The sequence below is a fragment of the Sturnira hondurensis genome, unplaced genomic scaffold (genome assembly GCF_014824575.4).
Source record: "Sturnira hondurensis isolate 20B ecotype Veracruz unplaced genomic scaffold, ASM1482457v3 Scaffold0007865, whole genome shotgun sequence".
Classification (NCBI taxonomy): domain Eukaryota; kingdom Metazoa; phylum Chordata; class Mammalia; order Chiroptera; family Phyllostomidae; genus Sturnira; species Sturnira hondurensis.
This window is the reverse complement of record NW_028080496.1, coordinates 4,282,034-4,308,511: the sequence shown is the minus strand read 5'-3', so window position 1 is coordinate 4,308,511 and position 26,478 is coordinate 4,282,034. Positions and strand designations below refer to the sequence as shown.

Here is a 26,478-nt window from a genome sequence, read left to right as displayed (position 1 = left end):
TTACGAAAAGGATAAGACCAAAATAAAACAAAACTCCAAAGGAGCAAACCTGACTTTAAACATTTTTCTTAAGTTCCCATCCCGTATTTCACCGACTGCCCACAACAACCGAGGAGGTAGAGGTGTGATCTCTGTAGGTCATTCTACCTTTGGTGGCACGAAGCTCATAGAAGCCCACGTCCCGACCCAGGGAGCGGGATGCACTGGAAGCGAGGGACACAGATGCCAGCGGAACCCGGGCGAGAGGAGGCCACACTCTGCTCCGGATTCTTTAAAATTTCCCGCGGGCTGCGCTGGGTGGAGGCACAAGCCACGCCCCCTCAGGCATCCCGCCCCTCCTGCTGACACGCACCAATCCGCAGAGAGCCAGGTTCGTCCAGAGAGCCAATCAGAAGAGGTCTTAGGCAGGTGCCGCCTTTCAGCGAGCCAATAGGCGGACGGCCGGAACGGGGCTTGCCCGGGCATGTGGGAACTACCGGCTGCCTGGACGCCACGTGCCAGCGGGAGAAACGTCCGGGCTTCAGGTGACCGCTGGGACCCTTCTGGGGGCAGCTGGGTGGAGGGGGCCGGCGCGGCTTGTCCCTGCTCGCTGGGTCTGGTACGTGTATCCACCTCCGGCCTGCGGTGGGGGACGCCGGGACCTGGCCGACCGGTCCTCCGAGCCCGCGGGTGTGTAGGCCCAGCCGGCAGAAGCCTCTTGGGCCGCGCCCCCGCCCTGATCGTGGGTCTCGGGCCTAAGGGGCCGGCGATGGGCGATGGGGACTCGGCCTGGCGGGGGCCGGACCGCCGCGGCCAGTGATTGACCAACACCCGAGTCCTTCCCTGGGTGCGGTCAGGCCTCCCGTGCGTCACTCCTCGGAGGACGCAGGCTGTTGGAGGGGTCATGCGGGGTTGTCCTCGGATTCCCTTGTTTCACGAACTTTTTAGTAGCACAGGGGATCTTATCCAGCCAGTTTTTCTCAAGTTCGGGAGATTATTAGTATCTTGGCTTGGGGGTGGGGGTCCCGCGCTCTTTAAAATACATTCTCAGTTCCCCTCTCCCTTCCCCCCAAATGACGGTTAAGAAGGTGCGGGGGTACCTCTGGAAACCGTTTTAATCCGTTCAAGCGTTTTCAACAGACATCTTAATGGTTTCTGGCAACTGCTTGGCTAACCTAGTTCATCTCTCGAATTAATAAACGGACCCTCCTTTTATGGGGAGGGGGCGGTGACCACATGTGGAGCAAGTCACTCTTTAGTCACAAAGCCCACTGCCTGCCTGATCAGCCAGCAGGTGGGTGCCCCTGATGCCACTGGTGATTCCAACTTTGTGGGGACACCGCTCTGAGGACTCTGCTGCTGGGGCCTGGTGGCTGCAGGTCCCCAAAGCCCAGGGTCCAAGGGGGCTGGAGAGAGATCTGTGACTGCCTTTATCCTAGCGGATGTTATTTGAGCAAAACATCTCCCCAGCCTCTGAGCTCATCTGGGGGCCCAGGACAGGGAGGCACATTCACAGTCATTAACTGGGTGTTGACACACCAGCCAGGTCAGGCAGGTCGACCGGGGCTGCATTCACCTGTCTTTTTTTTTTTTAAGTCCTCATCCGAGGACATTTTTTTCATTGCTTTTAGAAAGAGAGGAAGAGAAACACGGTTGCAACATGTTGCTGCCCACACCGGGCACCCACCCCACAACTTCCTGGTTACCAGCTGAGCCACCCAACCATGGCTGCTGTCCCCTCTTGAAACACAGCCACTGAGGTCTTTTCTCAGGGAACCTGTTCCTGGTTTCTCTGAAACACTGTCAGCAGGGTCAGGGCGGCTGGCCGCCAGCGGCCCTGGTCCCTGCCTCAGGCTGGCCTGCAGGGCCTTCAGCCCTTTCCTCCTCCACGGAGGTCTGTCACCAGCAGCCTGTCTCGGGCTTCTTAGGCTTCCTTGTCCCCATGGCTGGGCGGAGGCCAGTTGAGTGAGGCTCTGCATCGGCTCCAGCATGTGACTTGTCAGGACTTGTAGTGAAGAGTCCGTGTGAACAGGTGGAGGGTTCTCAGGGAGGATGAGTCAGGATGGGTCACTGCCGTGCCCTGGCCCAGGCGTCCCAAAGGGTTCTTGACCTGCCCTCTTCCTCCCATCATCGCTCTTCACCTCTGCTGCTGTTGCTCAGAGTCGTATCTTCTGTGAGGCAGTGATCCTGTCCCCCATCCCTAACAGTCTCTAGGGAGAGGAATGGTCCCGGCGAATTTGGGGATGAAGCCCAGACTTGGACCACCCTCCGGAAACGGCTCCCACTCACTGCCCACCCATGTCCTCACCCAAACTCCTCCCCCTCCCACAGCGATGTGTTTTGCCTCCTGGACTCTGTGTCAGCTTTTTCTCTGTCTGGATGCCCTTCCCTCCCTGGGCCCTTGGCAGACCTTCCTAAAACCAATCCAAGTGTCCCCTCGCCTGTCAGGCCTTCCCCAACCAGGCGTTTCTGCCTGTTGCCATACCTGACCTGGTGAGTCGGGTGCCCATCCTTAGTCCAGTGCACCCCTATCCTGAGTGAGTTTCCGACTGCCTCTCTCTCTCCACCAAACCGGCAGTTCCCTGAGTTCGCGGTCACCTCCAGCTTGGTGAGCCCCACAGCCTGGCTTTTGTCTCTTGTTAACTGAGCAAGTACTGAACCTCCACGCTCAGGTTCTCTTACCTGTAACATGAGGATAATAATACTTTGGGTTGTCGGGGAGATAGGGTGACTCCATGGAAAGTACTCAGAGCAGCAGGCAGTCTGCTTGCGGTGTTGACTGCATGAGGGCAATTGTTATTAGAGCAGGTACTGGACTCCATCCAGGAGCCTGACACACAGTGCAGGCTCTAGGGCAGCGGGGCAGGGGAGCACTCACTGCAGGAGGTGAGCGGGGGAGGGCAGGCCTTGGCCATCCTCATCCAGCCCCTCCACCCTGTGCTGTCTCTCTCCAGGTGCTGCCCCATCGGAAGATTACCTCCCAGGCCTCCCTGCCCCTGAGTAGTGAGCAGATTGGGATGGTACCTGGGGAAGCCCCTGAGTCTGCCCAGTGCCTGTGCCCTTGGCCAACAAGCCCGAGTGCCAAGGATGCGCTTCGGAGGAGGCAAAAGCGAAAGAGCCGACAGCACCAGCGGTTCATGGCCCGGAAGGCCTTGCTGCAGGAGCAGGGGCTGCAGAGGGCGCCCCCAGGGCCAGCATCCTCCCCTGCTCCTGTGCCAGCGGAGGCACCACCAGGCACTGAGGCCGCCAGCTGTGGGAGGCAGCGTGCAAGGGATGAATCTGGAGGTGCCCCCTGCAGCAGAAAGCCCACCCCCCAGGAATGTGCTGGGCCCTCGCCCAGCAAGTGTGTGGCTATCGACTGCGAGATGGTGGGCACGGGACCCCGAGGGCGGGTGAGTGAGTTGGCCCGCTGCTCTGTGGTGAGTTACCATGGCGACGTCCTCTACGACAAGTACATCCGGCCTGAGATGCCCATCGTGGACTATCGCACCCGCTGGAGCGGCATCACCCGGCAGCACATGCGCACGGCCATCCCCTTCCAGGTGGCCCAGAGAGAGGTGAGGGCAGGCAGGGGCCCCTAACCTGTGTGGGTTGGTGTGACAGGGTGTGAGAAGCAACCCTGAGTTTGAGTCACCACTGGGAGTGAGGGACCCTGGGACAGTTACTTGACTTTTCCAAACAGTGGGTCCCTTCTCCACAGAAAGGATGAGTACCACCCCAAACCACCTGCATATAAGGATCGTGGGGGTGTCACACTGGGTCACATTTGTGGGAAGGTTGTGCCAACAGCCAGGTGTGAAACGACTTATGTCCTGCATTTTCTATTCTGTTATGAAAGTATATCATCTCTACAAAATTTGTAAGGCCCACAGGGCTTTGACCTTCAGGTGTTAATATTTTGGTATATTTCCCTATGTTAGTTTTTCAGGGCTTTGAGAAAACTTAATTAGTGGTTGAGAAATCCCCAAACGTGCTTGAGCATAAGGAACACCTCAGCCTTATTAATCTGAGCCTTGTCCCCAGGCCCCTCTGCAGCCTTAGGTCCCTGCGCCTGCGGAGGCTCTGGTATGCACGCACCTAAGAACCATCACACCGTGCACACTGGCACAGTGAGAACCTCAGAGCTCGTGGGGAAAGTGGGTTAGGAACACAACCCTCAAGAAACGTTGTAGTGACAACCCAAAATAAAAACATGACCACCTAATAACAACAGTCCCACAGCTTTGCACTTCTTAAGTGGTTAAGTGATGCATAAATGCACCCATAAGGGTGGCACCTCACCTGGAAAAGGCCTGACGTTTTCCTCGTGGAGGGAGATGTCGGAGGGGCTGCAGCTTGTCACAGTGAACTGGTCCAAGAAGTTACCTGCAATCAGATGGAAAGTGGGACAGTAAGTGAGGGTGGCTGTGGCCACTCACACAGGCAGACGGAGCTCCCCAGGAGGTATTTGAGGGTTGTACGTTTTGTGCGATTGTGTGTTTATCTCAGATCCTGTTCTAACATGTCGATCATGTTGGAACTCTTTCATTGTTAAAACAGCATTACCACAGAACATACTAATGTTTCTGGGTTTTTCTTGGGTCTAGGTAGATTTAGTAAATACTCGTATATAGCCTCTTGCACCCCCCCTTTTCACACGACTAGAGTGGTGGCATGTCCTTGTCACTGAAGTCTGAGTGCGCCCTATCGCCCCTGCTGTGAAAGCTGACTTGAGTGGCAGAGGCAGGCTGTGGCAGGCCCGCAGCTGGCGATAACAGGAGCCAAGCCAGCAAAGAGGGCCGGAGGGACTGGAGGCCTGGGAACTCTCTGGAGCCTGAGGAGGGTGGGAGGCAGGGAAAAGACGTGCACCTTGGGCAGACAGCCAGCGCTGCGTGAGGCAGCAGGGTCCTGCATGTGGAGGGGCGGAAGGACAGGATCCCGAAGACAGGGACTGTGTGCATGGTGTGCTGGGATAAGTCTGTCTCAGTGCCATGCATGGCTCTGTGCACTTTGCCCAGTGGCCCCTCCTGTGTGCAGGGTTTTCCTGGTGCGTCACCAGCCAAGTCAGACACAGTCCCTGCGTTTTTACAGTGAGCTCACAGTGGCCACGAGGGCTGTGATCAGCCAGAGCTACGTGTGTACTTAGGGCAGTAAATCCCCTGCAGGACAGAGCAGGAGTCCTAATGTCAACAGGGGGTTGCGGGGGGGGCCTCCTGACAAGTGAGCTGAGCTGTGCCTGACCAGAGTTCGGGGAGGAGTTGGCAGGGTGGGAGGGCTGGGAAGGTCTTCAGGCTGACAGACAGGCCTGTGAGCAGGAAAGGGAGCTCACGCTGAGTTACTGGGAGCTCTCTCCCCTCCACAGCCGGCTTTAATGCCAGCAACCACCCATGGGATGGTGTTGGCATTCCCATTTGCAGGTTTGGAGGGCTGTGGTGCGCCCCTGGCTGTTTCAGGTAGTACGTGGAAGGGTCTAGACTCAGATGTGGACAGCGCAGTTGATGGGAGCTCCCTGGTCTCCCCTCTTCATGCTGCCTCCATCTGGAGGGACCTGTGTACCCACTGGTCTCGGGCCCGCCTGACGGCGGGGCCTTCCAACCTCCTTTCTCCGCTCAGATCCTCAAGCTCCTGAAGGGCAAGGTGGTGGTGGGGCACGCCCTGCACAACGACTTTGGGGCCCTGAAGTACGTCCACCCTCGGAGCCAGACCCGGGACACCACCTGCGTCCCCAGCCTCCTCAGCCAGCCCGGCCCGCACTCCCGGACCCGGGTCTCTCTCAAGGACCTGGCCCTGCAGCTGCTGCACAAGAAGATCCAGGTGCGTGGTGGGGAGCGCGAGGGCCTGGCCTCCAGCTCCTCGTCCTCCCTCCAGCCCATCCAGTCCCGGGTCTCTTGCGTGCACGGCAGCCTGGGCGTTTCTCTGAGGTTCCTTCCCCCTGGCATGCACACTGTCCCCGCTGACCCCTCCCAGGTCTGTCCTCGCCCAGGGCCAGGCTCTCTGCCTGCATTTGCAATCTGTGTGGAGCCTTCTTCAGTCAGGGCCGCTCATAACTCCTGCTGTCCTTTGCCTTCATGACTCCCTCTGCTCTTCGAGCCTCCGGAGCCGGTGATTTTCATCCTGCTTTATATTTGAGGAAACGGGCTAGAGAAGCTGGGTGGCTTGGGCGGTGGCCGAGCTTCCAGCGCTTTTCTGTCTGGAAGGCCCGTGCCCTCCTCGCTGTCCCAAGCTGGACACCCCTGCTCAGACAGTGCATGCACGGTATTGGGCCTGTACACAGAGCCTGGCATGATGGGCCTCTCTCTGGGGCTTGGCAGTGACCGGGGCTCCCGTCCGCAGGTGGGCCGGCACGGGCACTCGTCGGTGGAAGATGCCATGACGGCCATGGAGCTGTACCGGCTGGTGGAGGCGCAGTGGGAGCAGCAGGAGGCCGGCCGCCGCCATGCCCACCCTGAGGACAGAGCGCCTGACAGCAGCACGAACATGGAGCAGTACATGGAGGACCAGTACTGGCCCGAGGACCTGGGCCCGGGCCCCAGCAAGGGCAAGGGGGAGACGCAAGGGAGAAGGGTGTGAGGGAGGAGGGGCTTGTGGGAGCAGGGCCAGGAGAGCACTGGCCGCTAAACCTGGGCAGGGCGGAGGCAGCCAGCTCACCCGGGTCCCAGGAGTTGGGATGGTCTTGCTCCTGGCACTTTACAGACACAGTGAACCTGCCAGGTGGACTGGCTGCCAGGGCCCAGCCCCCCAGGAGAGGTGGGGTGAGTATCAGCCTCTTCCTGTGTCTCCCTCCCTCGTCCTCCAGAATCACTATCAGGCTCCGAGTGAACGTGCCCAGAAGCTTTCGAGCTGAGGTGACTCCAGAGATGTGTTTCCTTTCTCTCTAACGGAGCTCTGGCTGCAGCGCCAGAGGAGCTGGTGGCGGGCTCGGGTGGGCCCTCGGGGCCTGCAGGCTCCTGGGGCACCGCCCCTCACATGCTTGGCACCGGGAACAGGGAGGGCGGACAAGCTTCGGGTGGGGATGGGCATGTTTATTTTGAACCAGATCAGGCACTTCCCTTGCCCGCCCAACACTAGGCTCTCTTGAGCAAAAACCTGAGAGACCAGGACACTGGTTTGAGATCCGGAACACCTGGGCAGTCGCACCCAAGGGACCTTACGTATTTATTAAGAGCAAGGCCACCAGGGAGCAGAGTCCACTGGGCCGCCAGCAGCTGTGCAGGGTGCCCGCCCTCGGCTACCAGACATTGATTGATGCTGTGGTGGCTGGGTTTTCACCAGATTTCTCAAGTTATCTGTCAGGGTTCCACCCCTACCCCTACCCCGCTTTTTCCAGGGCAGATTGGGGGTACTGGGGTGACCAAACGCTGGCCTTTAAGGTCATGCAGGCCTTTAAGCCCCGTATTCGTTTGTCCTTGTCATGTAATAGCTCTGAGGCCTCAGGCACCTGTGTGACTTCACTCTTGAGCTTCTTCCCTGGCCCACAAGGTGGGGACAGTGACATGACCTACCTTGTAGGGTGGTTATGAGGATGAGGTGCCAGCACGGTGCCCGGCACCTAGTAGGCCCTGGTCCATGTGAGCTGCTGTTGTTCTTGAAGGATCCATTCCAGCCTCTTCAGGGTAACACCTGTGACAACCCCAGGTTGAGGGACTTTGGCCCAAGCAGACCTGTGCTTGCGTGGCTGTCCCTGCAGGTGAGGCGCGGGCCTGTGGTGAGGACGCCACATGGAGGTTCAGGGCTCTCGCCACTCCCATGCCGCGCAGCCTGTGTGTGCTCCGTGTCCTGTGCTGTGTGCAGGCGGTGACAGTGGCTTCTCATAGCAGCCAGGGCAAAGCAGCAGGGCCAGGAAGGGAGTGACACCACAGAGGCCACAGCTGCTGTGAACCTGGGGCCATCAGTGGCTCGTTCCCCCACTGTGCCCCTGACTGCAGAGCAGGGAGCCAGCTGGGCCACTGCCCACCGCTGGCCTGGCTCTGGCGCTCCGGTCCAGGTTCTGTGAAAGTCCAGCTGACGCCAACGCAGGGCTGGCGGCAGCGCTTCTGCCCTTTTATCTTCGGGTAGAAGGAAGAGGAGGCCGTCCATAGCGTTCCAGAAACGGCCTGGTTCTAAACTGGCATTGTGAGAGTGTTCTGGAATAAAACACTATTGGGAAAGCTGGTGAAGCGGCCTCTTCTGTGACCCTTGAAGCTGGAGCGGGAGGGAGGCCTGGAGGGACTGGGGTGCTGGGGCCTGAGTCCTGGCCTTGGAGGTGGGCAGCTTTCAAGATGAAGCTTTGGGAGGTGACCAGAAAATGTTAGAGCTACAGGATTTATACAGGGTACATATTTTAAACATTTTATAACTGCCCTATTATAGAGCATAAGGTTAGTGAACAGGTTTCTCCCCAAAGCTGTGTATCACTTTTTTTAATCTTAAAAAAATTGTAAAACACAACATAAAATTTATCAGCCATTTTTAAGTGTAGAGCTTGGCAGCGTTAAGTGCATTCACAGTGATCTGGAACTGTTTTCATCTTGCAGAACGAACCCTGTGCCCTTTAAACAATGCCTGCCCATTCCTCCCTCCCGCCAGCCTCCGGCGACCACCACCCTACTTTCTGCCTCTGTGACTTTGACTAGGTGTCTTGGGGAAGTTGACTCCAAACACTCCTACAGTGTTCGCCTTTTCCCTGGCTGGCTTGTCTCCCTCAGTACGGCATCCTCAGAGTAAATCCCCACTGCAGCCCTGGCTGGTGTGGCTCAATGGATTGAGAGCTGGCCTGTGAACCAAAGGGTCACCGGTTTGATTCCCAGTCAGGGCACACGCCTGAGTTGGGAGCCAGGTCCCAGTAGCGGGCACATGAGAGACACACACATTGATGTTTCTCTCCCTCTCCCTCTCTTTCTCCTTCCCCACCCCCTAAAATAAATATTTTTTTAAAAATCCCAGCTGCAGTCAGTGTGGGAACTTCCATCCTTGGTGAGCCTGGGTGGTGCTCCCTGGGGCAGCCTCCCCCTCTGGGAGGTCATTGTTACTGATGCAGCTAGGAATGTGGACGTGCAAATAAATCTCTCTTTGGGGGTGAGTTCCCCCTTATCTGAGGCTTCCTTTCAGTCAACTGCAGTCTGAAAATGGGAAGTTTTTGGAAGGCATTCGCGACTTTTGAGTTGCGGGCCATACTGAGCAGTATGATGACACCCCCAGGGCTGTCCCGCCCCATCCCACCCAGGACCTGACTCCTCCCGTTCTCCAGTGTCCCTGCCCTGTAGACATGTCCTCCCATCAGTCACGCAGCAGCCTGTTACTCGGTCAACTCTGTCAGGTAACCCTTACTTATGACCCCAAAGTGCAAGAGTGGCGATGTTAGCCACTCGGATATACCAAAGACACCATGAAGTGTTCACACAGACGTTCTCAACCTAATGAGGAAAGGGAAAAAACGGTACCCGAGGTTGCCAAAATCTAGGGTAGAAACAACACCTTCCATCCATGAAATTGTGAAGGAGGGAAAAAAGTTGTGCTCGTTTTGCTGTCGCACCACAAGCTGCAAAAGCAGCGGCCACAGCGTCCAACAAGTGATGAGTGCCAGTTAAGATGGACAGGACGCTAAATGTGAGGGCGGAGAGCGTGTCCTGAATCGGGGCAGCGGGTGTGCGAGAAGCCCGAGTCCGCACGGTGACCTGGGCCCGGGCGCGGCAGAAACGAGGGACGCCGGGCCCTTGGCTGCCGGTCAGGGACGTCGCACAGATTCAGGGGCAGGTGTGCACGGAAAAACGGAAAAACTGCTGGAGAAGCTGCGTCTGCCGAGGAAAAAGGTGCCAGAGGTGAAGAAGTGGATTAAGGGAGGGAACTACCCTGGTTTCAGACATCCACTTGGGGTCTTGGAACGTGTCCCCTAGGCTGACGGGGACTACGGGGTACCCAGCACTGGAAATGTTGTATCATGGGAATTCCGTTAGTTTTTTTGAGGAACGGTTTCTCCGTAGTCACCGGGCCATTTTACATTCCCACCAGCAGGTACCCAAGGGTTCCGACTTCTCGTCCTCAACAACACTTGCTATTCTCCAGGCTGGTGGCGTCCGGCCCACACCCTGCACTCACTGCTGGGTGTTCAGAGGCCACAGTGGCAGCCCCCGTGTCTGCTGCGGTCAGGGGAGGCAGGCCGGCTGTGCGAGGGCTCATATCTGGAAAGGCAGCGCGGGTTGCCCTGAGTGACACACCAGCCGTCACCTCACCCCACTTGACTTGTGGCCTTGGTCTGGCCATGGACAACACCCATCAGACCTGGGAACCGGGGTAGGGCTTCCTCCCCAGACCCCGTGAATCACCAGTGCCCACGTCCATCCCTGGGGCACACACGATACATTTGCAAAAGCTCTACACCACTTGGGCAAGGCTCTTGGTGCTGGGGCCCCCACGGCAAACCAAGCGAGCAGGAGGGGAAACTAAACCAACAAGCAAACTACACGCTCTTCCGAATGGCGCTGATTCCTGGGAATGATGCAGATGAAGCCTGGGAAGGGGTTAAGAGGTGCAGTTTCAATAGAGGCCGAGAAAGAACTTGGTGGGAGGCTAGAGGGAGACGGAGCCAACTGGGTAGATAACCTGACGGAAGAGTTTTTTGGACAAGACAGCAAATGCCCCGGCCCTGAGGACCAGGGAATAATAAGCCAGTGTGGTGACGGACAGGAGGTGAGAGGAGAGGCCAGGGAAAGGGTGGGGGAGGGGCCGCCCTTTGCAGCACCCCGACCCTCTCCCACCGGAAGGCAGAGACCTGACCCTACCTTGCTAGCTCTGGGGCCCAGCACTCCACAAATGTGAATTACGGAAAGACGCCATCACTCGGACGAGGGCAGGGAGGAATCACCACGGGAACACAGGAAGGCCTTCAATTCAGGTTTAAGTTTATAACGGGGGGGCGGGGCCCTGGGTTGGATGAATGCCCAGGATGAGAGTGGAAAGGCCTGTGGGACAGGTGGGAAAGAGGGTCTTGGAAACCACACAAGAAAAGAGGTTTGACTTTTTTTTTTGACAGTGGGAAATCACTGTGACAAACAGTGCAAAAGATTAGATTTGGGGAAAGGTCATCTTAGGATATGAAGAACGTGGAGATGGGGGTGAGAAAGTGGGGAGCCGCCTGGGGCCCGTGAGGGCTGGGTGGGCGCAGCATGCATGCGGAGAAAAGCAGGGGAGACGTAGAGATGCAGACGTGGAACCCGGCGAGGGGCCGGCTCAGAAGGGGCGGGAGCCGAGGGGCAGAGGGTGACCCAGCTGGAGGCCGACGTGTGCGGGTCACCAGGGGGGCGCCTGTGGGGATGGAACCAAACCTCCAACTGCAGCTTTAGGGGATCACTTTTTCGAAGCACGTAAAGTAGGAGGAACCTGGCTTCATCTCCCCCGACAAGAGGGTAACAGTCCTCTATGCCACCGAACACCAAAAAGTCCCCAAAGAGTCCGAATTCGAGTAGAAGCCGCTCATTCGGGAGGGGAACCCAAAGTAACCTCTGATGCCTCAAGTGTGACCCGATTACACAACAGGCAGAAACCGTGCCTCACGGCCCAGACACGGTTCAGCCCCCGGTTATATTCTGGAGGTCGGCCGTCTCTTGGTGAAAACACCACGGACTTGGGGAGATTCCTTCCCAAGCCCCAAGTCCCACGGCTCAGGGCTTATCTGCACGGACCTGGGGGAGGAAGGGAGACGGGGCCTCGGCTCACCGTTGAGACTCACCATGACCTGCCAGAGCAGCATCCGTCTCTGCCTCAGTTGTACCTCAATCTCGCATTCCGCGGACACGGAGCGCTTCCTCCCAGGTGCTCCAGCACGATTCTAAGAGGCCAACCTTCCGGCTTGGGAGGCAGCTAACAAGAGGAAAGATGGCTGGGCTGCCTGGGGTCCCTCCAAGCCTGCTTCTCTTTGTCCCCAACCAGCGTCCACCCAGCTGGACGCGGAGCCCGGCCAGGAGGCACCCTGAACCAACGGAGGCTGGAAGGACTGCGTCCCTGCCTCCTTGTCGTCCCAGGGCTGGGGGGGGGGGCCGGCCCCCCCGCTCACCTCAACCATCTGCCTTTTTCCATTAAGAGCCTCAGTGTCCCAAGAGCCAGCTCCCCCTGTCCCATAAAAAGAAAACCTCTGGGAGTGTGAGGTTGGTAGTGACCTGGAAGCTGCGGGACCTTCCCCGAGCTCCAGTCCCGGGCATGTTTACCCTGTGGGTGGAGAGTGAAAAAGGAAAGAAAGATGTCGCAATCCACTCCACCCACGTCGGCAGCGTCATCTGAGCGATGAGGTGGAGGACAGGGGTAAAGAGGCAAGCCAGCCAGCCATGGAGCCCGCCCGCCCGTCCTCTTCGTCAGTCCTGACTCAGGCCCCGGAGTTTCCCTGTCTGCCGGCAGGAGGTGGAGCAAGGAGCACCCCCCCTCCCCACCGCCGTGCCGGCCTCCCACCCGTGACCTCACTTGAAAACGAACCCGAAACTAAAGCAGGGTCAGAGTTCCTCGGTTTGAAGTCAGAGATGAGTCACTGCAGTGGCTAAGTAGCACCAGAGACACAGGCCTGAGACAAGGGTCCAGGAGGCTCACTGGTGAGGGTGCGGGCCAGGGCTCGGGGGTGGCTGGCCAGGGCAGGCGGTCTCCCGGCCCTGAGGCTGCCAAGCAAGACCACAGGCCCTCGGACGGCCAGACTTTGAAGCCAGCAGGGTGGCAAGAAGCCAATTTCCTTTCTGCCAGGGGGTTGGTGTGATAAGGCCAGGGCAGAGGGCGCAGGCTGGCAGGGTGGTGGCTGAGGAACCCAGGGGCCGGGGTAGGCCCTTGAGTGATGCCCTTCCTGCTGCCCGTCCTCCAGCGCAGCTGAGTGTCCCCGCAAGGCATGGCGAGCAGCATGGAGGCGGTGGCCATGGACTGCGAGATGGTGGGGCTGGGGCCCCTCCGGGAGAGCGGCCTGGCTCGGTGCAGCCTGGTGGACTTCCACGGCTTGGTACTCTACGACAAGTTCATCCGGCCCGAGGGGGAGATCACGGATTACAGAACCCGGGTCAGCGGGATCACACCTCAGCACATGGAAAATGCCACGCCCTTCGCCGTGGCCAGGCGGGAGGTGAGTGAGGGGCCGTGGGCCAGCGGGGCCCAGGAGGGCTGTGGACACCCCCCCGACACATAGGTACTTCCCTGCTGCCTTCCCCAAGGGCCAGATCCATGACCTGCGTCCCCAGTGGCATACGATTCCCTGCCACCCATGCGTGGGGAGTTCTAGGGTGCGGAGAAACTGGTTGGTGTCTCCATCACATCCCTCAGAAGGACCGGTCCCTGCCACCAGACAGCCACAGACTCCCATCCCGCAGCCTTCAGGGCTCCTGGGCCACCTGACATTCATTCCCCACTCTGATTTGGGGGCTAGATTCCCGGCTCTTTCCTGGACACCAGGCTGCCACTGGTGAGCCCTGTGGGGAAGCGAGAAACAGGCACTGGGCAGAGACCCTCACTGGCTGGGCCCCTGGGAGGGGTCCTCCTGGTTCTGGAGAACCAGCCAGAGCCCTCTGGGCTGAGGGGAGTGCCAGCTCCCAGACCCGTGGAAGGCAGGCCGTCTATCACCCTAAGGTCCCGTGATGCCCTCCACCCCACCCCACCCCCCGCCTCCAGTTTATTGTGACAGCTTCTCCAGATTTAACTTTCCGTTTCCCCACATCATCCAAGAGAAAGCAAATGCAACCTCCGTGAAGATGGCCCCCAGTTTAGTCACTTCTGAGAAGGTTGAGAAAGGCAAGCGCCCTCATTGGTTCCTACGCCGGTGGGGGGTGGGGCGGGCCAAGCCCGACCCAGAGAACTGAAGTTTGCCTCTCACACGCGCTGGCGCGGGAGCCCAGCTCCAGGTGCTAGAGAGGATACCGCAAGAGGAGCTCCCGTTTACTGAGCCCGGCCGGGTGCCGTCCCAGCACTGGGGCTCCGGCTCCTTCACGCCTCAGCCCGCAGCCGGCCAGGAGGGGGCTCCGGAGCTACTAATTCAGCTTGGCACCCCGCCTCGCTCCTTACTCGCTAACTTACCTGGGGCAGGTTACTCAACCTCTCTCGGTACCTGGGTCCCAAAACCCATAGAGGAGAACGGGGATGATCATAGTGATTTCATAGGCTCCTTGTGAGGCTTGAGAAAGAGGCAGGAGAGAAGGCCTCGATAGGGACTCGAGGTAGCTACCCAGATTACCCGCCCCGCCACACCCGAGGCTGTGTTCGTTGGCTAGGGCCACTGTGACAAAGACCCGCAGACAGCGTGGTTTCAACGGCAGAGCTGTGCTGTCTCCCGCTTCTGGAGGCCCCACGTCCAAGATCAAGGTGTCAGCCAGGACGGCTTCTTCTCGGGGCTGTGGGGGAGGGTCTGTTTTGCGGTCTCTCCCCCAGCTCTCGGGTGCCCCCTGGCTTGTAGATGCGTCACCCCAGTCCCTGCCTTCCCATTCGTGTGGGGTTCTCCCTGCATGTGTGTCCGTCCCCAAACTGCCTCTCTTTATAAAAACGCCGGCCTTTTGGACTAGGGGCTTCCCCCTCATTACATCGGCAACCACCCGTATTCCAAATAGATCACATTTTGAGGAACTAGGGATTTCGACAGATGACTATGGGGAGGCAAGGGGCCTTGCAGAATCCCACCCATAACACCCCATAACTTGTACAAGTTCAGAAAACAGAAAGGGGAACAGCCAGTGAGGTTTCAAAATTCAGGCTCGAAACTCCAGAGCCGTGGGCCGACAGGGCTGAGGCGGGGAGTCCCCTGGAAAGCCCTGGTGTGAACTGCAAAGTGCAGTAACTGTAAAACAGCCCTTGGATTTCAAAGACTAATAGATCTTTTAAAAACAGACAAACACAAGCCCTGGCCAGTGTGGCTCAGTGGGTTGGAGCATCGTCCCATAACCAAAGATTGTGGGTTCGATTCCCAGTCAGGCCATATATTTAGATTTCAGGTTCTGTAGGGATAGAGGGGTGTGGGGGAGGCAACCAATCGATGCTTCTCTCTCTCCCATCATTTCTCTAAAAGCAATGAAAAAAAATGTCCTCGGGTGAAGAGAAAAAATTTTTTTTTAAATCATAAAATACTGTGATCGTTTTTTATAGCCACAACACATTGAAACGCTAACATTTCAGTTGTATGTTAGGTTCGATAAAACATAATTTATTACGCTCCCCGGCCCCGTCCTTTGAGAAATGCAACGAAGAATATTTCTGTTGAGAGACCTCATGACGAGGCGAGGAAAGTACCTGGCGCAGGGCCAGGGCAATGAAGAAAGACAACGTCCCCTCCCCCTCCCTTCTGCAGCTCTTTCCAGGAATGTGTGCGTCTCCCCTCGCCCGTTCAGTGTCTTCGGAGAAATGAGACACCTGCCTCATTGCGCTGGCCCAGGGAAGGTCCCACCGCCAGGGGTCCCACCGGCGGGCGCTTCCCCGCCTCCCCGGGCTTCAGCAGGTACCCCACCGCCCTCCAGCCCTCCCCTCCCCAGGCCCTCGCCTCACCCACGGGGGATCGAAGCCCAGGGACCACACGGCCAGTCCCTTCCCTGTGTCTGCCCAGCCTTCGGAAGGGCTGTTGCCTCTCTCTGCCCTGTCGACTTCTCCGCCTTCCCCGGCTTCCTCTTCCTTCCTCTGCATGTCTACCCCGCCCCCCATTCTATTAGCGTCAAGTCCTGGGTTGCTAAATGCAGGCCGCACCCCCACCCCCCAGGGACCCCCAGGCTCGGGAAGTGATTAATTTCCCAGAAATCTACCCCACAGGGACTGGGGGTGACCGGGCCCTCTTACATCTGGGACTGTGACCGCTGCCTCCGGAATGACAGACAGGTCCTGCGGGGCCGTGTGTGAGCTGGGCCTGTGCCAGCTCCTGGCAGGGCAAAGAGGCTGCACTGTGTGTAAACATGAAGAATGTCAGCAGGAGACGGCGCGTGACCCTCGGGCACCCTGTGCGCTCTCTCAGCGAGCTGGCCCGCACCCCCTCTCTGCACACTGGGTTCTGGGGGTCGTGTGCCCTCCCCACTCAGGGGGACCCCACACCAGCACTGCCTGTTAGAAATCCGGGATTCAGAACCCAAACGCAGGTTTCAGGGAGATGCCCAGGGGAGTCCCAAGCCCCAGCACAGGCTCTGTCCGGAGGAGGCCCCGAGAAAACCACAGGAGCAGTGGGGAAGGCTGGTGACTTGGTCTGTCGATAGTGAATGGACAGACCCCCATCCCCAGCGCAGTGACCACGGACAGAGTCACCTCAACGTGCCGAGCCTCCGCTTTCTCCCTCTGGCCTCCAAGGGAGAGCATATCGAAGGCCCTACATGGAGCCCGGGAGGCCACTAGCGGCAGAAACAGGACAGGGCAGGCGTTAGCCACCCAGAACATTCTTTCCAGAGGGAGGCAGGCCATCCGAGAGCTTCCACAGGTGGGCCCGAGACAGCCACGAGCTTCCCCAAGTGTATTTCCAGTCCCCCTTCCTCTCCAACGGCAGCCTTGGAAAACGAAGGTGACTGTCCTGTGTGGGCAGAGGCAGGCTCTCTGTAGGGCCACCCGCCGTGGAGAGGAGGCGAGAACAAAGGCAAGCGGGCGGCTTGGGCGTATGTCCGGGCACTGGGGGCCGGACGCCAGGCTGGGGGTGCTCTCAGGGTTGCTCCTTGCAGCTTGGCCGCAAGGCCGGCGGAGACCCAGAGCGGGCAGGCTCTTTCCACAGACGTGGTGGCGGCTCTGAAGGCTGCTTCTGCCACAAGGGAGTGAGTGTGTGTCTCACTTCTCCGATGGTGCTTAGCAAATCACCCCCAAACCTAGTGACTCAAGTAATGTCAATATTTAGTCCACTCACGTACCAGCAATCTGGGCAGGTCTTGGCAGACGGGGATGGCTGCTCAGTAGAGGCATCTTGCAGGTCGAGGGCTGGACTCCTCGGGACCTTTGCTCACGCACCTGTCTGGCGTCCGTAACCGGGGCTCCTGGGGCTTGACTTTCTATCTCCACGTGGTCTGGCTAGGCTTTGGGGTGGCTCAGGGACCCAGGGATCCTGGCCCCGTAGAGAAGTCACATGGGCCAGCCCGTATTCGAGGCGGTGCGGGGCGCTGGGCTCCAGCTACTGTGAGCGTCCTATCAAGAAATCTGCAAAGTTCTTTTTGAAATCGTCAGCGTAAAGTTTGCGCACGCAACTTCACTCCTCGGGGATCTGGATTTTTTCATTCGCAAAACTCAGTTCAAGACAGGCCTTCCTCGTAGCGAACTGTATGAGTTTTCCATAGCTGCTGTGACAAAACCGTGAACCTAGTGGTGCAAGACCACACTCATTTACCATCTGACAGCTCTGTCGTTCCGAGGTCCTCGAGAGGATGAGAGAAGGGAAGCTGCAAATTCCCAGCTTCCAGTGATGGTTTTGTCTTTCTGGTGATTGGCCCCACCCAGGGGCCCACCCAGAGGGGCCTCACTAGAACAAAAGACACATACCTGTCACCCAGGAAATGGCAAGGCCTTAAGGAGCCCTGTGCCAGGAACTGGCAACAGACACCAACATTTATTTATTTTTTATTATTTCATACATTGCTCTTCCACATTGAAACCACTGAGGGAATCGGATGGGCCTTCGGCACAGACCTAAACTAGTAAGTGTGAGGAGGGACTTGGTCCAGTCTTCTCATTTTGTAGATGGTACGTTTGAAGCTCAGAGAGGGACAGTGCTTCGCTCAAGGTCACACAATGACTCAAGGAAGGGCTGCTCCGCGCCGGGTCACAGCAGCCTGGAGGACCTGAGTGATGTGGCGGGGTACGTGTCTTCCTGGCCAGATCCTGCAGCTCCTGAAAGGCAAGCTGGTGGTGGGTCACGACCTGAAGCACGACTTCAAGGCTCTGAAAGAGAACATGAGCAACTACAGCATCTACGACACAGCCACGGACATGGTGCTGTGGAACAAGGCCGGCGTGTTGCACTACAAGCGCGTATCCCTCCGCGTGCTCTGCGAGCGCCTCCTCGGGAGGAGCATCCAGGTGAGGGTCCTGCCCTTCCCCACGGGGGGCCGAAGAGCCAGCCTCGAGTGGCCAGTCAGGAGGAGGGTCTGCTCTGGGGGCCTGGCCCTTCCCTCCAAACCCCACCAGTGGCAACAGGGCAAATATTGGGCCCCAGAGACGCCCTGTCTGCCAATAGTCCCACGGGGCTGCGCACTCCGGGGAGGTCAACACGTGTTTATTAATAAGGCACCTACTCTGGGCTGCCCTGAATGAGGCGCTGGGGACCCCAGGTGAGCGAGGCCCGGTCCGTGAGGAGCCCTTGGGTCATGCAGGGTGGCCCCTAACCGGGTAATGAGCACGCACTGTGGACAGTGTCCCGTGGAGGGCAGGGCCAGTGTCCTGGGAGCAGGGACGTGGGGCGGGGGGGTGGCCGGACAAGAGACCAAACCTGGGTGGAGTCTGAACCGTGGCTGTTAGTGGAGGAGGGCAGGAGACGGGTTGGGGAGGGGACAGAGGAGCCCCAGCCTCCTCTGCTGGGGAGCCGAGATCAGGTAGGAAGCAGGACATGGGCCTGAGTTTGGGCCCCTCTGTTAGTCTTGAGGGACTCAGGATGAAGGACAGAGAGGCCAGCACATCAGCTCATGGAAGGGCAAACACCTTCTCGGCTGGCTGAGCAAGTGGCACTTTAGCAGCGTCTTTTTAACATATTCCTCGGTCCCCAGGAGGGTCCCACAGAGCAGCCCAGCCCCTCTGTGCCCGATAGCAAGTGCGCAGTGTCCCGGCTGGGCCTTGGCGGCTAGTGGGGGAAGCTGGACCTGCTGCAGCCCTAGCTGTCTGAGCCCTGGGGAGACCCAGCCACGGACCCGCCCAGCAGGGAAGGGCGGTCACCCGAGGGCTCTGCATCTGGTGGCCACCCCCCAACCAAGTCCCCACTCTCTTTGGGTGTCTGCAGAACAGCCTGTCCGGACACAGCTCGGTGGAAGACGCCAGGGCCACCATGGAGCTCTATCACATATCCCGGGGACTCCCGCGCCGCTGAGGGCTGCCCAGCTGGCTGGCGGTGTCAGCTCTGCTCCATGCAGCCGCTTCTCCAGGGGCCAAAGGTCTTTGTCTCGTCAGGACAGCAGCTCGCTTGCTTTTGGAAAGTGCATCTGTAGCAGTAAAACCCTTCTATGTTTTCTCTATACCAGCATTGGTCTTCTCTTTGTCTCCTCCTTTCTTGTCTCCGAGCCGGGGCGGGGGGGGGGGGGGGGGGGGANGGGGCGGGGCGGGAACGGTGGACAGGACTCAGGCTGCGTGGGGCCAGCAGGGCCATGAGCCCTCAAGTCGGGGTGTGGGGGGCAAGGTTGGAGGGGGCCACCCATGGCAACTTTCCACAAGTCCTTCCTCCTCTTACGTGGGAAGACTGGAAGCAGAGCTGGCAGAGTCTGGAGTCCCAGAGAACTAACTAGCTGGGAGCCCCGGTTCTGCCATTTGGTAGCTGCGGGGGGGCAGGGCCCCTTACGTCACCTCCCCGTGAAGCCCCTTCCCCACCTGGGAGACGGATGGCACCTGTCAGGGCTCAAGCACCCCCCCGAATGTGAGTAACTGGTGGTCCATCTCCAGAGCACCTGAGGGTCCAGGGGACCCCGGGGACAGCGGCTGCTCTCTGCTGCAGGACCCAGCGCCCCCAAAGGAAGGGAAGCGTCCAGCCCAGGGCGCTGATGGTTCATTATAATCAGCTACCGAGTTGTTATTTTATAACCCGTGCCTGGGTCCCACTGTAGGTCCACTACCAAAAGAACCGCTTTTTTTCTGTCCCTTTGGTAGTGGCACTGTAGGTCCACTACCAAAAGAACCGCTTTTTTTCTTTCCCTTAGGTCGTTTGAATCGCCTCGGGTTCTTCCGAAGCACAGGGTTCTCACCCCTGGCCGTGCACAGGCATGGCCTGGGGGTGCTGGGCTCACCCCTAGAGTGTCTGATTCAGCAGGTCTGGGCTGGAGCCCCGACTCAGAACTCCTTGGCACGTTCCCTGTTGGTGCTGAGGCTGCCGGCCCAGGCCTGGGCTACGGAAAGCACTGTCTCGGCGTGGAAAGCACTGTCTCGGCGTCAGGCAGTTGTGATGGGCAGCCACAGTTCGGTGTCACTGACCTAGGGCGAGGGCCACCAGGCAGGCTCCTGTGTCTGGTCCAGCTTCACCACCCCCCCGACCCCGTTTAGCTGCCTGTCTGGCAGAGAGAGGGTCACAGCCCATGTTAAATAGCCCCCCTGCACAGGTGAGGGGCTCGGGGTAAGACCGAGGACGCAGGGATTGAAACCAAGGCCCATCAGACCCCAGAGCCTGCGTGCTTTTCACTCTGCTTTACAGTGTTTGCACCCTAACCTCTGGGAACCTGGAGGGCTCCCTCCGGCAACCAGGCGGGTGCGGGGTTGCAGCCTGCACTCTCAAGTCCCTCTGCGGAGGTACGGTTTTTCATGAACGGCCAGATGCAGCCGCCTTGTCTGGCCGGAACTGGCCACCAGGTGGTGCTCTCGGACCGTCTATCGGCCAGGCTGCCTGGGCACCAGAACCTGCGCGAGGAGCACTGGTGTGAGGCGTAAGGGTTGTGTCTGCAAAAATGGGCGCGCGGAGGTGGGGGCAGGGGGTCGGCGGCTGCTCAGGGGAGCCTGTCAGCTGCCCTCACTCTGAGCAGAGGCTCAGGGCGGGCCGAGGCAGCGCTGCAGCCTGGCCTGGAGGGTAACCCCAGGCTCTCCAACTCGCAGAAAGTTTCCTTTCACGGCNGGGGGGGGGGGGTGGGACGGTGGACAGGACTCAGGCTGCGTGGGGCCGGCAGGGCCATGAGCCCTCAAGTCGGGGTGTGGGGGGCAAGGTTGAAGGGGGCCACCCCTGGCAACTTTCCACAAGTCCTTCCTCCTCTTACGTGGGAAGACTGGAAGCAGAGCTGGGGGAGTCTGGAGTCCCAGAGAACTAACTAACTGGGAGCCCCGGTTCTGCCATTTGGTAGCTGCGGGGGGGCAGGGCCCCTTACGTCACCTCCCCGTGAAGCCCCTTCCCCACCTGGGAGACGGATGGCACCTGTCAGGGCTCAAGCACCCCCCCGAATGTGAGTAACTGGTGGTCCATCTCCAGAGCACCTGAGGGTCCAGGGGACCCCGGGGACAGCGGCTGCTCTCTGCTGCAGGACCCAGCGCCCCCAAAGGAAGGGAAGCGTCCAGCCCAGGGCGCTGATGGTTCATTATAATCAGCTACCGAGTTGTTATTTTATAACCCGTGCCTGGGTCCCACTGTAGGTCCACTACCAAAAGAACCGCTTTTTTTCTGTCCCTTTGGTAGTGGCACTGTAGGTCCACTACCAAAAGAACCGCTTTTTTTCTTTCCCTTTGGTAGTGGCACTGTAGGTCCACTACCAAAAGAACCGCTTTTTTTCTTTCCCTTAGGTTGTTTGAATCGCCTCGGGTTCTTCCGAAGCACAGGGTTCTCACCCCTGGCCGTGCACCGGCATGGCCTGGGGGTGCTGGGCTCACCCCTAGAGTGTCTGATTCAGCAGGTCTGGGCTGGAGCCCCGACTCAGAACTCCTTGGCACGTTCCCTGTTGGTGCTGAGGCTGCCGGCCCAGGCCTGGGCTACGGAAAGCACTGTCTCGGCGTGGAAAGCACTGTCTCGGCGTCAGGCAGTTGTGATGGGCAGCCACAGTTCGGTGTCACTGACCTAGGGCGAGGGCCACCAGGCAGGCTCCTGTGTCTGGTCCAGCTTCACCACCCCCCCGACCCCGTTTAGCTGCCTGTCTGGCAGAGAGAGGGTCACAGCCCATGTTAAATAGCCCCCCTGCACAGGTGAGGGGCTCGGGGTAAGACCGAGGACGCAGGGATTGAAACCAAGGCCCATCAGACCCCAGAGCCTGCGTGCTTTTCACTCTGCTTTACAGTGTTTGCACCCTAACCTCTGGGAACCTGGAGGGCTCCCTCCGGCAACCAGGCGGGTGCGGGGTTGCAGCCTGCACTCTCAAGTCCCTCTGCGGAGGTACGGTTTTTCATGAACGGCCAGATGCAGCCGCCTTGTCTGGCCGGAACTGGCCACCAGGTGGTGCTCTCGGACCGTCTATCGGCCAGGCTGCCTGGGCACCAGAACCTGCGCGAGGAGCACTGGTGTGAGGCGTAAGGGTTGTGTCTGCAAAAATGGGCGCGCGGAGGTGGGGGCAGGGGGTCGGCGGCTGCTCAGGGGAGCCTGTCAGCTGCCCTCACTCTGAGCAGAGGCTCAGGGCGGGCCGAGGCAGCGCTGCAGCCTGGCCTGGAGGGTAACCCCAGGCTCTCCAACTCGCAGAAAGTTTCCTTTCACGGCCCCAGGCTCCCTTGAAAGGAGAGAGGAACAAGGGTTCCCAAAGGAATCGAACCTGACTTCCTGCCTCCGCTCTGGTGCTTGGGTGCCCCCAGGGGACAGAAAACCTGGGGAAGGATGCACCCCCAGTCCCAGGAGGGAGCCAGGACTCGGGGGGGGGGGCAGCATGGGCTCCCTGCCTCCCACAGAGTGGTGTTTAAAAAAACACACTCACATGAAACACAGACATTAAAGAGGGCCCTGGGGAGAGCACCAGCTTTAGGGTCCGCGCAGCAGCCCAGGGGCTCAGTGTTCCCATCCACCCAATTGCCTGAGAAGAGAACCGAGGTCTCAGGCGCGAGGTGCCCAGTGGAGGAGACCCATAAGCAGCACCCACCACCACTGACTAATAAACACACAAGAGCTGCCTCTGGGCTGCCCCCACCTCCAGACCCCGACCCAGGGGGGCCCTCACAGAAATCAAGTTGACACCTGCAAGTGTGGGGTTCCTTTGAGGAGGTTCATCCTTCATAAAGGAGGGCGAAGGGGAGGTGGCGTTTGTGAGTGGCGGCTTTGTGGCCTGTTCTGACACCCTGAGTGTTGAAAAGGGCCAGGCAGGGTCCACCGCAGACACCCAGGGAGAAGGCAGAGCCAGGCTTCTGAGCACCGCCTGGCCCCCCGTCTCTTCTCCCCAAGCCCTTTATCTGCCCCACTGTGCTTCCCGAGGTCAGTTTCCAGCCCTCTTTGCCTCCACCCCTCCCCATCTTCCCTCAGACCCACAGCTGCGGGTTCTTCCCTGGACTGCTCCTTCAGGACTGGGGTGTCTCAGTTCTCTGTGCACCTGCCTGGCTGCCCTTCCAAGGCAAATGACTGTGCTGTCCTGCATGGCGGGGGAGGAGGCCGGTGCAGTGGTGGTCTCTAGCCAGGTGGGAGCTCTGTCTGACCCCAGGTCCTGCCAGGTGGTCTTGTCTGAGCCCATGGGAAGGTGCCACCTTCTCCTTCCCTGCAGGCTGAACCTAGGGAAGCTAGAAAGGTAAGTGTTGGCAAGGCCTCTGCTCCAGGACTCACAGCCGTCGACGCTCCAGGGGCCGTCAGAACCGGGAGTGAGGACTCGCCTCTGCCACACGGAGCAGCGGGCTTTCAGACCCAGCTGACTGTGGCCAGCAGAAATGCTGGCCAAGGGGGACACCATCAGGGCTGTGTCTGACCCGTGGGCCACCAGTCCACCTCCCACCTGGCACCTGACCCCTTTTGGCCAGGGGTGCGGCATCACCATTGGATGTGTCCAATGGCAGGGAATTAACTCACCGTCTCAAAAGCTGTCCTCAGCCCTGGCTGGTGTAGCTCAGTGGATTGAGCATGAGCCTGTGAGGCAAAGGGTCACCGGTTCGATTCCCAATCAGGGCACATGCCTGGGTTGCAGACTAGGTCCCCAGTAGGGGATACATGAGAGGCAACCACACATTGATGTTTCTCTCCCACTCTTTCTCCTTCCCTTCCCCTCTCTCTAAAAATAAATAAAATATTTTTTAAAACTCTGTCCTCAGAGGGTCGGGGTCCCTGATATACACAAGCACAGCTTGCCCCACTGACGCTCCTGTCCAGGACACATCCACACCCTCGTTGACATAGCAACCAGTCACCCGTCTTTCGGTAGTTGCCATGCCTCTCATTTCTACCCCAAGGTTCCAGGTTAAATATCCCCAATTTATTCAACATCTCCCCCTTATGCCAAGCCCCCCCTTTCCCCTAGACCTCATGCACCAACTCTCCCCACGTCCTTGCCCCCGTTCTTGGCCACTTCCCCAAGGCCCGCCCTCAGTGGATTCTTCTTCTTTTTTTAAAGATATTTAAGAGAGAGGGGAAGAGAAGGAGAAAGAGAGGGAGAGAAATATCAGTGTGTGGTTGCCTCTCACACGCCCCCTACTGGGGACCTGGCCCACAACCCAGGCATGTGCCCTGACTGGGAATTGAACCAGCGACCTTTGGTTTGCAGGCCGGCTCTCAGTCCACTGAACCACACACCAGCCAGGGCCTCAGTGGATTCTTAACAGACGGAGATGAGGAGGGACGAACAAAAGGGCTCCGCTGAGACAAGGGAAGAGCAGCATCCCTCAGCCCAGGGCTGGCTCTGGGAAGACCTGCATGGTCACGTGGCTATGGCAGAAGGGACTAAGGCACCAGGATGGGGTCAGAGCTGCCACCTAACTCTGACGGCATCAAGGAGAATAGTGGGAGGGGTGGGGGGAGGCTAGAAATGACCGTCTAAAAATAAAAACGGCCCCCCAGAGCACACCTGAGTCAGCCTCTGACTCCGACCAGTCTGCTGCCAGCGGAGTGAGCGGGGAGGAAAGGCCAGCTGCTCCGAGGAAGCCCCTCAGCCACCAGCCCAGCCCGCACGGAGAAACGTGCTTCTCTTCAGGGACAGGAGTGGCTCAAGCTGGCCCCTGCCCACCACCGCCCCCCACCCCACCCGAAAGCCGGCCACTGGACCCAGGGCGAGGAGCCAGTCCAGGCCGGTTCCCAGAGCGGGAACGAACGCTGCCCACTTCCTGCCCAGAGTGTTTTGGGCTGGGCCAGGCTCCCAAGCCAAGAGGCTTACTCACTTTCGGAACAATTTCTCCTCTATATGGAAAGAACATATGCTCTTCCTGCTGGGGGAAGAGAGAGTTTTGAGTAGCTTTGCCGGGACATGGAGGACAAGGCCCACCCTGGCCGGGCCCCAGCACCCCGATCTCCATGGCCAGTGGCCTCTGCTGCCCCCAGGGGTGAGGGGGGCCCCGGGGAACTGCTCCCTCGCTCGAGGCTGGATGTCCTTCCAGCTTCATTTTCCTGTCCTGGCCCTGGGGTGTTGAGGGTCCACCACCTCAGCGGCTTCGAATAGCAGAAATTAATGTTCTCACTGTTCCGGAGGCCGGGCGTCTGTAATCACAGTGTCCCGCGTTCCCTCAGAGGGCGCCGAGGACACGGCTCGTACCGCATCACTCCGGTCTCTGTCTCCAGCTGCCCGCAGCTGCCCCCTCCCCGGGCAGTGGTCTGTGATCTCCCCCTGCCTCTCTTTTATAAGGACACTTGGTGGCATTCGGGGACACCCAGATGATCCAGGATTGGCCCCTTCTCTCGGGTCTCTAACTCGATCACAGCTGAGGTCTTTCCCCTGTGACAGGGAACACCCACAGGTGACGGGAATTTGACATGTGAGTGTTCCGGGGGGCGGGGTACAGATTTAAGGAAATAGAAATTTGGGGGCTATTCCCCAGGGGAACTTCAGAAAGGAACCAGCAAGAGCAAAAGAGGGGGCTGCTGAGTAACAAAGTGGAGAGGACACTAATCAACCAGCGTGACTTTTTTTGTGTGTGAAATTTCTCAACAAAGCCGATAGTCTTAATTGTGTGGCACAAATGTGATTTTCTGTGATTCCCTTATCACTTTTTAAAAATATTTTATTTATTTATCTTTAGAGGGGAAGGGAAGGAGAGAGGGAAGAAATACCAATGTATGGTTGCCTCTTGTGCATCCCCTGCTAGGAACTGGCCTGCAACCCAGGCATGTGCCCTGACTGGGAATCAAACCGCGATCCTCTGGTTCCCAGGCCCGCGCTCAATCCACTGAGCTACACCAGCCTGGGCCCTTATCACTTTTTTTTAATTATCGATTTATTTTTAGAGAGAGGGGAAAGGAGGGAGAAAGAGAGGGAGAGAAACACCAATGTGTGGTTGCCCCTCACACGCCCCCTACTGGGGACCTGAATGGGAACTGAACCTGCAACCCTTTGGTTCTCAGGCCTGCACTCAATCCACTGAGCCACACCAGCCAGGATCCCTTATCGCTTTGATTACGAAAAAGAAAAAGAAAACAGCGGCATAGATTGGGTAGATTTTAGGTGTGGCAGCAAATAAAAAGATCTAGAGAAGCATACATTTGGGTGAAATCTGAGTACAAATTCAAATTCTGATGAACAGTATTTGAGATCACGAAGATCCTAGGAGACAAAGAGAGAGTTTATGAGCTGATAAAAGGAACAAGAACAAAGAAGATGTAACAAACGCAAACATGTACGATCTCACAGTGCCTGTGTCCACGACTTCGACGACCCCTGGAAATGACCACTCACCAGCCTTCCTCAGACTCGAAACTTGGGCAACGGGACGACCCCGGGGGGCACTTCAGACCCTGCTTGCCCCCAAACCCCGCCCAGCGCCGTCGTGCTGATCTCCTTTCCTGGCGAATATCTGCCCTTCCTCAGGAAGTAAGGCTTCAGTGTTTCTTCCAGGCCTGCTCCTTCCCTCAAGCGTGACAGCGTTGGCCCTTCC

The 26,478-nt window shown here is 58.6% G+C and overlaps 2 protein-coding genes across 3 annotated transcripts; both read left to right on the top strand.

The window, feature by feature from the left end:
* Nucleotides 1–447: 447 nt before the first annotated feature.
* Nucleotides 448–8,107, top strand: AEN (apoptosis enhancing nuclease). 2 transcript variants are annotated; one of them, XM_037053657.1, is made up of 4 exons: nt 448–524; nt 2,934–3,536; nt 5,572–5,772; nt 6,292–8,107. In XM_037053657.1, the coding sequence occupies exons 2-4, from the start codon at nt 2,997–2,999 to the stop codon at nt 6,526–6,528; spliced, it is 978 nt and encodes a 325-aa protein (XP_036909552.1). In that variant the 5' UTR covers nt 448–524; nt 2,934–2,996; the 3' UTR covers nt 6,529–8,107. The 2 variants fall into 2 exon arrangements, with proteins under 2 accessions (XP_036909552.1, XP_036909551.1); XM_037053656.1 differs by lacking the exon at nt 448–524 and adding an exon at nt 588–669.
* Nucleotides 8,108–12,385: 4,278 nt separating this feature from the next.
* ISG20 (interferon stimulated exonuclease gene 20) lies at nt 12,386–19,055 on the top strand. The gene is made up of 4 exons (XM_037053655.1): nt 12,386–12,512; nt 12,773–13,024; nt 17,710–17,910; nt 18,824–19,055. The coding sequence occupies exons 2-4, from the start codon at nt 12,797–12,799 to the stop codon at nt 18,908–18,910; spliced, it is 516 nt and encodes a 171-aa protein (XP_036909550.1). The 5' UTR covers nt 12,386–12,512; nt 12,773–12,796; the 3' UTR covers nt 18,911–19,055.
* Nucleotides 19,056–26,478: the final 7,423 nt, after the last annotated feature.

Excerpts from the sequence above, each read along its gene's own strand:
- AEN (XM_037053657.1), top strand. The coding sequence starts at position 2,997 with ATGGTACCTGGGGAAGCCCCTGAGTCTGCCCAGTGCCTGTGCCCTTGG. Across the intron at positions 3,537-5,571 it reads TCCAGGTGGCCCAGAGAGAG|ATCCTCAAGCTCCTGAAGGG; the intron begins GTGAGGGCAGGC and ends TTCTCCGCTCAG. Across the intron at positions 5,773-6,291 it reads TGCTGCACAAGAAGATCCAG|GTGGGCCGGCACGGGCACTC; the intron begins GTGCGTGGTGGG and ends TCCCGTCCGCAG.
- ISG20 (XM_037053655.1), top strand. The coding sequence starts at position 12,797 with ATGGCGAGCAGCATGGAGGCGGTGGCCATGGACTGCGAGATGGTGGGG. Across the intron at positions 13,025-17,709 it reads TCGCCGTGGCCAGGCGGGAG|ATCCTGCAGCTCCTGAAAGG; the intron begins GTGAGTGAGGGG and ends CTTCCTGGCCAG. Across the intron at positions 17,911-18,823 it reads TCCTCGGGAGGAGCATCCAG|AACAGCCTGTCCGGACACAG; the intron begins GTGAGGGTCCTG and ends GGGTGTCTGCAG.